The sequence below is a fragment of the Nelumbo lutea genome, chromosome 8 (genome assembly GCF_056320005.1).
Source record: "Nelumbo lutea isolate HS-2025 chromosome 8, American lotus-T2T, whole genome shotgun sequence".
Classification (NCBI taxonomy): domain Eukaryota; kingdom Viridiplantae; phylum Streptophyta; class Magnoliopsida; order Proteales; family Nelumbonaceae; genus Nelumbo; species Nelumbo lutea.
In genome coordinates, this window is record NC_142691.1 from 11,277,323 (window position 1) to 11,289,726 (window position 12,404).

The 12,404-nt window shown below is 38.2% G+C and overlaps 2 protein-coding genes across 5 annotated transcripts in view; one reads left to right on the top strand and one right to left on the bottom strand.

Annotated features, from left to right (window-relative positions):
• The first annotated feature begins 257 nt into the window (after positions 1–257).
• OFP14 (ovate family protein 14) lies at positions 258–1,464 on the top strand. The gene has a single exon (XM_088960019.1). It carries the CDS (start codon positions 481–483, stop codon positions 1,303–1,305), a length of 825 nt encoding a protein of 274 aa, XP_088816145.1. The 5' UTR covers positions 258–480; the 3' UTR covers positions 1,306–1,464.
• Positions 1,465–3,864: 2,400 nt separating this feature from the next.
• LOC148842716 (RAD3-like DNA-binding helicase protein) overlaps positions 3,865–12,404 on the bottom strand; it is a 56,903-nt gene continuing 48,363 nt past the window's right edge. For 2 of the 4 annotated variants that reach the window (XM_088960132.1, XM_088960129.1), the window contains exons 23-25: positions 5,168–5,265; positions 4,823–4,901; positions 3,865–4,704 (exon numbers count right to left, since the gene is read on the bottom strand). In XM_088960132.1, coding sequence (XP_088816258.1) covers positions 4,897–4,901; positions 5,168–5,265 — 103 coding nt within the window. In that variant the 3' untranslated portion in view covers positions 3,865–4,704; positions 4,823–4,896. Of the gene's footprint in view, positions 4,712–4,822; positions 4,902–5,167; positions 5,266–12,404 lie in introns of all 4 variants that reach the window. The other 2 variants (XM_088960131.1, XM_088960130.1) reach the window with 2 other exon arrangements.

Genomic DNA, 12,404 nt, shown 5'->3' on the forward strand with positions numbered 1-12,404 from the left:
ATTTTAATTAATCATAATTACGAGCAGTATTTTTACAGGGACCCAGCACATGCACATCCCAAGACTAAGAGATATGAGGTACCCTGATACCCTCCCCTCTATTGCCACCTGTCATGTTCTTACATTGGGACCCACAATCTACATGAAACATTTGAGCATCCTAGTTCAAATAGCCACCTGGCAACACCAACTCTTATCCCCCATCACTGTAAAAAGTTCACATATCCCTCCAAGATTTGCTATTACCCGAAGTCCTGAATCGTGAATAGAATTGAAGTCAAAAATACATTTGTATCTCAATAAATTCATCAGCTCCAAAACGGCTAAAAGATCTCTACATAAATGGAGATCCCCCAATTAAAACCGTAACTGTTAAGTGACAACACCTTCTACAGTTCCACCTTGTCATCAGTCATCACCTTCTGCATAGAAATCAGACCCATCTACAGAATTTTTCACTCGCCTAACAGAAGAAAAGAAATGCCTAAGAACCTTCAAAAAGCTCTCCAAATTTACCTCTCTAAGCTCAAGAAACCCACCCCACAACTCTTCATCCCTCGTAACGCCATCACATCTTCTACTAGTTGGATTTTATCAGGATGCAAGTACCCAAAGACCCCTTCATTTGCAGTCGATCGTAGCAGACCAGACGGCCATGACAACGACGCTGCCGCACTCGTCGACATCGACCGTTTCCAGTTCGAGAACTTCAGTTCCCTCTACTCCAATGGTAGCGACGATGAAACCATCCGCTTAGGAAGCTCGTCTGGTTTCTTGTTCGAGTCGCCCAGGTTCGTCGACCCACCACCTGACCTCCACGCATCACAGAGATTCTTCGTGTCTCCCGGCACATCAGGTTCACTAATCAAAGAGGCCCGACTGAGCGCGTCGACATCTGATGGCATCGGTTCCAGCTCTACAACCTTTCAGGACTCTACAACAGAGTCCGTAACTGTGTCTTCTGAGACAATGGGTCTCAACCTCCCCAGCGACAGCATCGCCGTGCTGACATCTTCATCGGATCCTTATGAGGACTTCCGACGATCAATGAAGGAAATGGTGGAAGACAGACTGCACCATCATCAGACCGTCGATTGGGAATTCATGGAAAAGCTGCTCTTCTGCTACTTGAATCTGAACGAGAAGAAGTCATACAAGTACATACTCGGCGCCTTCGTAGACATAGTCATTACTCTACGCCAGAATTCCCAGACGGCTCTGGCAAAGGCGGGTAAAGATTCCGGGGACCGGAGAAAGGAGAAGGAAAGGAGATGTAACGTAAGAACTGAGTCGTTGGTTTCATGAGAGGAGCATAAATGCCGGCGCAAGAAAAGGTTATTCGCTTTTTGAGAATTTATAAATAATTAAATTAAACCACTGTATAATTTTATAGATCAGAGAGGCACTGCGACCACCTTTTTGTCTCACACGCAAAAATTATTAGTTAAAAGGGATGATTTCAAAAGGAAACATTGTTTATGATTTATGATTTGTTTTTGCATGGTCTTTGCCTTTTTGGTGAAGAGTTCACAAATATCCGGGTTTGTGTTGTCCATGGCATGGATATCAGTGTATCTGGTCTGGTGTGTCATACACTCATACCCGGAATTCGGATTTTGTCCACAACTTTTCTTCTCCTTAAACGGGGAAAACAGTTCAAAGCTAAAAGGTTAATTTTCAAATAACAGGTAACAGATAGTGTTGCTAACTTGCTATCTATCCATGGGCACACCCGTTCGCCTATTAACAAACAATTAACAATTGGATTGATTCAACTTTCAAAACTGCTTTTCTTATTTGGATAAATTGTTGAAAGTTGAAACTTCCCCAGAAGTTGCAATCATCTCCCTGAACTTTTTTCCCTTTGTTAGAATTCTCTAAAAACATATATGAAAATGTCCACAATGTAATCTCATTTTGAAAAGAGTACAAATATAAATATGTAGAATGCAAAACCTTCTATTTTGTATGCATTTGCATAGTACATATTTGCATTTTACTCCTTCCAAACTGAGCGGTAGTTATTTTTGATCAAAAATGTTTATTTTTCAAAACCTTCATATCAATCCAACGTTTTCGAACCACCGTTGACCCGGACAGTCGAATCATTCAGCCCGAGAACCGTCCAAGCAACCGATTCCGTTTCACTCAAAACCTGAAATCTGGTAAAAAACCGTTGAAAAAATCAACAAACCATTGACCCAGGCAGTCGAACTGTCGACCCGTCAACCCGTTCAACGGTTTTTTACCGTTTTTTATTTTTTTAATTATTTTTTATTTTTTCTATCAGAACGGGTCGTCCGTTCGAATAGGATGGTTAGACCGTTGACCCAGAAACCGGTGGCTAGAACGGCTCTGTTTCTGGGTCATTTTTTAAAACATTGTATCAATCAATCAAAGGTGAAGCTACAAGTTTAAATTCTCTATTTTTGTTGTTTATAAAGTTTATATGTTTTTTGTAGAAACTAACTTTGGTAGCAATTGCATGGATATTTTGAATATTTCTGTGCTTTTTATTGAAGATTCTAGTTGTGTCAAAAAAATTAAGAGGAGGTGATTACATTTACCAAATTTCAAGAAAGATTTCAGCAATGATCAGAAACCTTAGGAGAGGTTTTAGCAATTTACCCTTTTTAGGTAAATTACAAATACAAATGTGACGTTTTAGTATCTTAAACTTTCATAAAAGCATCCAGAAACAAGTGAGAACATTTGAGTTCTCTAGTGAAAGCCTCTAGATGAAGAGAATAGATGAATGCTTACATGTTGGTTTCTATACCTAAACAAATGCATTGCCCACCATAATTTTTTGCCGAAACTGTTTGAGTGAAAAAAAAAAAAACTGAAAAGGACAGAATTGAAAATGAAGTTATTTGTAGAAACAAGGAATAGTTCCAACTTCCAATAGGTGATAAAATGAGAAAAAATAGACGAAAATAGTTTGGACACATACGTAGAAATCCATCATCTGCGCCAGTAAGGAGTGGTTTGTTACACATTGAAGGGGCAGAAGAACTCGGATAGACTAAAAAAAACATAAATAAAAATAATAATAAATGATTTAATAGAACAGATTAGTGAAACAGGATTCATATAATTCAACTCATATAATTGGGATATGATGATAGTATGAAGATAACATTTTTTAAATTTTATTCTTTATCTTAAGGCCAGTTCTCACTACCCGAAAGTACAAGGTACCTATAATTTATCCTTTATTATATTCTAATGATTTTGGTGGACCGATGCTCAAACTCGAAATCGTAGTAAAAATCAGTGTTTGCTGGAAATTGATTCTATTGGATGGATGCACCATCCTTCGTTTGGATTGATATGGAAAAATCTCCAAAACGGACGGTAACGATCGTCGACTGGATATGGATGGTGGGGGCCAGGTCATGCACTAGGAGTCCGGACAGAGGTTCCCAATGCCTAAGGTTAGGCATGCCAATTTGTCTCAAAAGTCAGAATATCAGGATTCAGGAATAAGAATCGACTGTCCGACATTCTTGTTTGTTCATTAACGTGAAAAGAAAGAATAACCAGGAACAGGAAGAATCAAGTCTAGGGAACTAGGGGCAAACTTAGGGTTATAAGATCTATGTGGGAAAGATAGTCACGTGTCAACAGAAACTTGAAGGCATGACCACAATGCATGTGTGCACCAACGTTCTAAAAGACTGGATGTCAGGGTTGGTCGAGCCAGAACTGAACAATTGGTAGGTTCAAATTCAATTAGGTTAGTGAACCTAGTTGATCTGAAATAGGAAAAGACAAGAAGAGTGAAGCATACGATTCAATGATGGTTTAGCTTTAAGAAAGGCTTTTTCTCTTTGTCAACGTATTCTCCAGTACTAAAGTATATGAGACAAGAATATAATTAACGTTTACTCCAGTGCCCAGAGATGTTCATATAATATACAAAAGTATCAAGTATTAGAGACAAGAACAACAAATAACTAAGAATAGATTACAATAATGTAAGCATACGGGATTTTATCCCCAAGAATTGTTGACTCCTAAATCCTCAACATCATCACAATTCACAACTCATTGTGTTTATTCAAGAGATAGTTACAAAATTACACCCACGTAATCTCTTTCATCTTTGGATATGCCTCTACATAATCACCATTGCTACCCCGACTGGTTTTACAAATCCGTGTCTGAGATTCAGAGGTCAACCCAAACAAAACTTCCAGTCGCTAGATATCACTACTACAGTCTACACCCACTATGTTTACAGTCTCACCGTCAGCAGCCTACTCAACGGTTATGGACGTCATTTTATGAAGTGATGCACTTTTCTTTTATCCTCTGGTTCAAGTCATGATAACATCTGTTCTATACTGTGAAGACTGAAATCAGTGTTGGGATAGCCACGGCCTCTATGCATTGTCTTCTGACTAGAATTTTCAACGCTTGCACTGTCCAGCTATATTGGTTGCCATGACCTAATCTTTCTTCCTTTTTAACTGACATTTCCAAAAGCAACTACTCGTAACATGGCACAGGATTTACGGAACCATGGAACTACTCACCTTTTGTACTGGTCTGAAGCTCAAGGGCATTTGACGAAGCAGTTCATTTGAAATAATAAACAAGTCTTTGAAACACCTCATGAGTCATGACCTGAAGAGAACATCTGTCTGCTCGGACATCTTTGCCTTGCAGATAGAAAGTAATACACCATGTCATGTTACCCTGAAAACTCCACAACAAATAGAAGTGTATAACTAAATAATATTGTCCAAATGAGAAGCAAAGAAAAGCTATTCATCAAGAGAGAGAATCAATAATTAATTGGCAGCATATAACCTACCTCAATCAAGTGAGTTTATGACTTTATGAAGCAAAAACCCATTGTTCGTACAAGATACAATTTCCCTGAACAAACTAATCTGCAATAGAAACAGAATAAAATAGGAAGTTTCTTTTAGAGACATAAGATATGATTAAAAAGACGTTAAAAAGCACTTGGTGATGCTTCTCCAACTGCACTTGTAGCATCCAGTAGTAAATTTCCTATCAAATCATTTAACTTTGTTGTCATACATGAAACATTAACAATATACAAACAGTTGTAAAGATTGCAAATCATTAAAAAGAAATAAAGTTTAATATTAAAAAATATCAATGCTTGTCAGAAAAAGATAGTATGACCTACCAACGGAATGGTTTGTCGCATCCACTGTCAACTGTTGCACAAGCCTAAGATGTTGCTCATACATAGGGTGGTACTTCTCAGGAATATAATCCTTAAATCTGCTAATAACAACATTAAAAAGAGATCAAGATGATATAATGCCACCAATATTCTCTTTTTTTTACTGTTTTTATCTTATAATCATTAGAGGGTTGGGGCCCACACTTCCAAAGTTTTAAATTTTATAAACTGCTCTTGTATTGGTATATCCATGTGTATCTGGATGCACCAATATAGAAACGATACACCCAATACCGGGTGCAATGTATCAATATTTTAATCCATGGCTATAAGCATTCATCTGCAGTAAAACCAATATTTGGTTTATCAAAATTGGCACAATTAAATGAAAAATTATATATAAAAGGAGATAAATGAGTAACCATAGTAAAGTTAATGATTAATTATTAACTAAAGAAGCTAAGGAAATTTGATCCTCCGAACTCAAGAAGATGTAAGAGCCCTATCATGTCATTAAGCAAGAAATGCCAGAAAGCCTCAAGGAGATCAACCGTGTATAAATATTATTATATTGAAAAGTTGATTTTTTTCCATATATAATTTCCTGTAAACAACTACAAAGAAAGCATTTAATGTCAGTTGCAAGAAAATTTTGATTTTTTCAATATATATATCCTGTCTAATATATAATGTCCTCTAAACACCATTCTTTTTACTTGCAACTTACATTAGATGCTATCTTTGTAGTTGTTTAAAGGAAATTATATATTGAAAAAAATCAATTTACTCAATATAATCATATGTTTAGAAGAAGCAGGGGCCCCTTTGCTAGTTAAATGAAAAATTATATATATAAAGAGATAAACAAGTAATCATAGTAAAACTTAAAGATCAATTATAAGCTAACGAAGCTAAAGGAATTTTGATCCTCCAAACTCGAAAAGAAGATGTAAGAGTCCCATCATGCCAATAAGCAAGAAATGGCAGAATGTCTTAAGGGCCTCAAACCCTTCAATAAGAATGCCTACCAATTCAAAAGAAAACCAAAATTGGTAGCTAAGATGATCAATTATTTTTAATTCTAACACCAAAGATAAAATGATTTATCATATGAAATTTGAAAAAATTAGTAAGACAACTAATAGACAACAGAATCTATATGATAAATAGCCATGTTATAGACAAATAAATGAATAATATTATGTATTTATAGCATAAGTTTTTATCAACAACAGCAACAAAATTTATATATGGAAAATCAATATTATGTGGGCAAACTACAAAAAAACAAGATAATTTAAATAACAGATCTTTGATTATCTCAGAGAGCAAAGGTTGGATTTTGAAAAGATTTATGGCTGGGGATGATCCCCTATCCCAAGTATTCTCTAGATAACTATTTTTCTTCCTTGTATAATCAAATTATCTCCTTTATAGATTCAAATGATCTCAGAAATAATGATAGAAAATTAGGTTTTAGAAAAGGGAATGAAAGTGAAGAGGTCATCAATCTTCTTCATAAGATGAGGTCTTCATTCTTAATAAGGGTAGAAACAGTGCCACATTTGGATCTTGATCCTTGTGAAACTTTTCACATCAGAGTGCTTATGCTATAGGAATAGCAACTCTACATCCTTCACCCCACCGAAGACATTTACCTTCTTAGGAATTGCACGTAAGAGAAATAATAATTATGATATGCTGAAAAGAAAAGTGAGATTTTTTATTTACATATATTTGCATTCTATACCTAAGGCTGACATGTAGAGATGGTTAACTGATCAGTGATCAAAGTCTTAGAGTTTGGGTAGAATAGGAAATGTAATTGTTTTTTGAAACTTAAGGTTTCTTGTGCGGTCATCTTTCTTGTGCCTTGATTTTGAGAGGTCAAACTCGTCTGTTTTCCATGATTTTGGTGCCACAAGAGCAAGATCTCATGAATGAGATGTGGACAACACTTATTTCGATTAGGATGTGGACAAAAGTTATTTGATTAGGATCTCAAGGAATCAAACTGTAACTGTCACAGGATTTGAGTTTAGAAGTATTATTTTAATTAGGATTTCTCCTAGATATTAAGGTTTCAATTTTTATGGATCTTAACTTAGGGTCTTGGTTCTTATAAACACCTATTATGAAGGCACTGTAAGAAGCTTTTATTATTGATGACTTCTTAAGTTATTCCTTTGAGATTGAAAATTTTTCAATTTTCTCTTGCAAATTCAAGAGTCCTGTAAACTAGAATAAGATGGTAATATTTCTCTTCTTTGCACACTTACCACTATGTTATCAACCATCATATACACAGTCACTTTCTGCCTCAAATCTGGAAATATTTAACTGTTATGTTTTTCTGATATCCAGTTCAGTGCTCATCAAGATGTGTAATTCCCAATGGAATAGAATGTTAACATGCATACCTTAACGATGTGTTTGGTTTGAAGGAAAAAATAGGGAAAGGAAGGGAATGGTAAGGAAACCTTCACAAACCTTGTATATGTTTCCCTACTTTTCCCTTCCTTTCCCTACCTTTTCCTTCAAACCAAACATAGAATAAATACAATAGAAATGTGAATGGAGGTGCTCCACATGGTCATTTGCTGCAATTGGGGAAAAAGGGAACAAAACAATATTTCACTACAAGAATAAATAATGTAAATAACTTAATTACTATTAAAAGCATTCATTGGATATAGACACTGAAGATGTCTAGAGGGGTCACAAAAGATTCAGTTGACAAGAGAACATTTATTATTAGATCCTGTCCTCATAGCCAGCCCCTTCTCCCCCCCCCCCCCAGGTGTTTATGGTCCTACGAATAGCAGCTAGCAGGGTATTTTCGGGGGGAGGGGGGGGGGGGGCGTAAATTGGAGGATGTTTATCCTAGGCAGAATCTGTCAAGGTGTTTAGCTGGTGATTTTAATGTCATGAGGTATTCTTTTTTGAGAAGAGGGGCAGTATCAGGACATGGCCATTTTTAGGGACTTTGTAAACAGGATGGGGTTGATTGATCTGCCACTACAAGGCACCGCTTTCACATGGATTAATTTCTGCTCAAGCCCTTCTCTGTCAAGGCTGGATAATTTTGTCATTAACTCGGATTGGGAGCAAGTTTTCACAGATATTGTGCAACGAGCCTCGCCAAGGCCCACATCACACCGCATTCCTCTACTCTTGCAAACTGGGGAGGTAAAGTAGAAGACCTGGCGCTTTGCTTTTTGAGCTTATGTCCTTTGAAATTCCTGGCTTCGTTGACAGGGTGAAGGAATGGTGGGACAGCTTTGGTAATTCTCTTCATTTTGATCAGAAGCTTAGAGCTCTTAAGGCCAGGATCAAGGTGTGGAATGCTGAAGACTTCAGGTGTTTGAAACAGCATAAGGAACTCATCCTAGCCACTATTTCAGAGTTGGATGAAAAAGAAGCTTCCAACAGCCTCTCACAAGAGGAGCGAAGGAGAAGGGGTGTGGCAAGGCGAGTTCTGCAGATTATTTTGGATGGAGATGTCCTGGCGGCAGAAATCTAGGGTCTTGTGGCTCAAGGAAGGAGATAAGAACACACGTTTTTTCCACCAGATGACCAATGCTCGAAGAAGACAAAACACAATCAAGACAATTTCCATGGAGGGCAGATCCTTGGAAGAAGATCATGATGTAATTGAGGGCATTCTAAGCTACTATAAAACTCTCTACTCAGAAGAAAACATGGTTAGACCTTGGCTGGATGGTGTTGAGTTAAACTAATTGGGAGAGGAAGATAGGGCCCAGCTTGAAAGGGAGCTCGAGGAGACTGGTTTGGAAGGCTTTACAAAATCTTGAAGGGAATAAAGCTCCTGGGCCTGATGGTTTTCTGTTGGGGTTCTACAAAAGGTGTTGGGTCATTGTAAGGGTGGACCTGATGGTGGCAGTCAGAGACTTCCATGCTAATGGCAATCTCTCTCGAGGTGCTAGATCAACATTTTTTGCCTTAATTCCTAAGGTATCAGGTGCTTCTGACCTTGGGGATTTTCAACCTATCAGCTTAATAACCAGTTTCTTTAAGGTGCTGGCCAACCAACATAAAAAGGTGATCGGTAAGTTGGTCCTTCCTCAGCTGCAACAAGGGGATGGTCTTCTCATTGCAAACAAATGCATAAACTATCAGCTGCGACAAGGGGAGCCTGATTTGGTGTGCAAACTGGATCTCGCAAAAGCTTATGGTCAATTTCTTTGGCCTTTTGTTGACTATGTTTTACGGAGAATGGGTCTGGAGTATTTTGGAGAAAGTGGATTTCCTGTTGTATATCAGCCCCCTGGTTTTCAGTGATCATTAATGGGGTATTGGAGAGTTATTTTGAAGGAGAAAGGGGACTTCAACAAGGCTACCCTTTTATCTCCATTTCTTTTTACTTTAGTAGTGGAGCCGTTGGGCAGGTTGATGAGTAAGGCAATCAAGGGAGGTTTTCTTGAAGGTTTCTCAGTAGGTAATAATGGCCCAATGATCACATTGTTGCAGTTTGCTGGCGACACTCCCATTTTCTCAAGAGCTGCTCAAGCGGACTTGATGTTTCTCAGGTGTTTATTGATCTGTTTTGAAGCGGCATCTGGGCTGAAGATAAATCTGAAGAAGAGAGGTTCCACATATTGCAGAATTAGCTGGTACTTTGGGCTGCCAGATAGGCTCTTTGCCTTCAAAATACTTGGATTTGCCGCTTGGAGCAAATTACAGGTCCACCTCCTTATGGGATCCAATTATTGAGCATTGCAAGAGGAGACTGGCAGTGGAAAGGAAAGTTCCTATCTAAGGGGGGAATGTGATTGTGATTCTAATTCAGAGTGTTCTTTCTAGTCTGCCAACCTATTATTTATCACTTTTCTCTATGCCAGCCTCAGTTTCTAGTGTCTTGGAGAAATTGAGGAGGGATTTCTTATGGGATGGTCCTAATGAGAAGAAAATTCATTTGGCTTATTGGAATTCTGCTTGCACTCCAAAAGAACTGGGAGGTTTGTATTTTAGAAAGTTAAGATTGATGAATGATGCTCTGTTGTGCAAATGGCTGTGGAGATTTGGGGAGGATCCGGATCAGTTATGGCACCAGGTCATAGTGTGCAAATATGGTAGATCTCCGATAGATTGGGTTTCACTTGCACCACAACAGTCTTATGGCACTAGTTTTTGGAAAGGAATAATGGTCCAGCTCCCACTGTTTCAGCAACATGTTTCCTTTAAGGTGGGGGATGGAAATAGGGTCTCTTTCTGCAATGATATTTGGTGTTCAGATCAGCCTCTGGAAGAAGTGAATCATCCCCTTTTTTTATTTATCTGTGAACAAGGAAGGTGCTGTTAAAGTGTTCTTTGAGCTGATTAATGGCCAGGTGGTGTGGGTTCCCAGATTTTGTAGAAATCTAAGTGACTGGGAGGTGGATCTCTTGGGAGGGCTGTTAAGCAGTTTGCTTGCTATCCAACCTAATCCTAATTCCAGGGATGTCAAGCTGTCGACAAAAGGGAAGCAAGGTCGGTTTTCAGTCAGTTGTTGCTACAAGGTTTCTTTTGGTGAAGGCGAACAAGTCCCATGATTCTGGTTGTGGAAGGTTCAGGTTCCTTCGAAGATCAAGTTCTTTGTCTGGTTTGCTGTTAGGGATAGGGTCCAGTCTGCTGAATATCTGCTGAGATGTGGAATGGAGCTGGATGCCACCTGTAGCCTGTGTGGGGAAGGATCTGAATCCATCCACCATCTTTTGATTCACTGCACCTATACCTATCAGGTTTGGTGTCATTCTGTTGGAACCCAAATACTCCCCCCGAACCCAACAATGGGAGTGGAGCAGACCACCACCCATCAGCAGTTCACAAGGAGGCAGAAAGGACATGCGACAGAGCCCCAGAGTTAGTTACACTCAGAGTTGGTTACTCTGCCGTCAGAGGATATTCCCTCTATGATTACACCTGTAGGCCAGCTATATAAGGCCATACTCATATAATGAAAGGTGCGAATGAATGTCCCTTCGTTTTTCTCTCACTGAGTCCCTCCTTTTTTCCTACCTTCCCTTCTCTTCTTCCCCTCCATCTTCTGTTTCAGGAGGTTAAGCCACCCTCGAAGGGGCTTCCGAGGTGAGCGGTATCTCACCACATTCTTTAGGTCATTCCAATGCAGTGGAGGTGGTGAGGAATAGCCTGCCTTTTGCAGTTTTTTGGGTGGTGTGGAAAGAGCGCAATCAAAGGATTTTTTAGTCTAAATCCAATGCAGTGGAGGTGGTCCTAGGGAAGGTGGAAAGGTTGCTTGTGATCTGGGCCAGGTGCTCGAAGTTTTTTTTTTGTGGATGTGCCTGCCATCTCTTTCTGTGATCATTGGTGTTCCATCATCTTTTTGAGTTTTCTTTCAAAAAGCTCTCATTGTATCATAGTTGTCAAGGTGACGCCTAGGCGACAAGGCGCCCTTTGAGGCTCGCCTCGCCTAATCGCCTAACAATTTTCTACTTCCTACTATAAAATACTTTTTTATTCATTCTTTTTTGAGATTATAATTATAAAATAGACATTATTAAACTAAAATAATCACTTTGTGTGTGTATATACAAATTTCTTTTTATTATTTTCTTATTTATTAGGGTTTAATCAACACAAACATTGCTAAATGCTGTACTGAATCCTCAAAGACTTAAAAGCATGAACCAATAAGTAAGGAAGAACTAAAAGTTTTATCTAATCAGCACATTTTCCTCTTCCATATCTTCTTCTTCTTCTACTACTACTACTACCAATACTTTTTATTTTCTTCTTTTCCTATAACAAAAATAAGGGTTCAGCCCCTATATTGTTTGAATTTTATTTTCCTTCTTCCTTTTCTTCTCATGAATATGTTGATTTTCTATACTTTAATATGATATATATAATTTTCTTTGTAAATCATGAATAATTATTAAAGAAATAAGGTTATGGTACCTAGGGAGCTACCCTAGGATCTATGTTTTTAACATAAAAAATCCATCACCTAGGCGACTAGACGCCCCCCAGTTGCCTAGCCTCGCCTTGGCACCTTGAAAACTATGCATTGTATATGATGATATGATCTGTACATAGTTAAAGGCACACTTCCTTTTGTATATGATTGAGGGCTACTCACCCTCCTCTTTTTTCTTTTTTCTTTTTTCTTGATAAATTACTCACCCTCCTCTTTTCTATTAATACAATACATTTCTTAGTACTTATCAAAAAAATGAAAGACTCATTAGGAAACCCAAGCCCACCTGCATTAGGAGCA

Coding starts and splice junctions, on each gene's coding strand:
- OFP14 (XM_088960019.1), top strand. CDS start 481: ATGCCTAAGAACCTTCAAAAAGCTCTCCAAATTTACCTCTCTAAGCTC.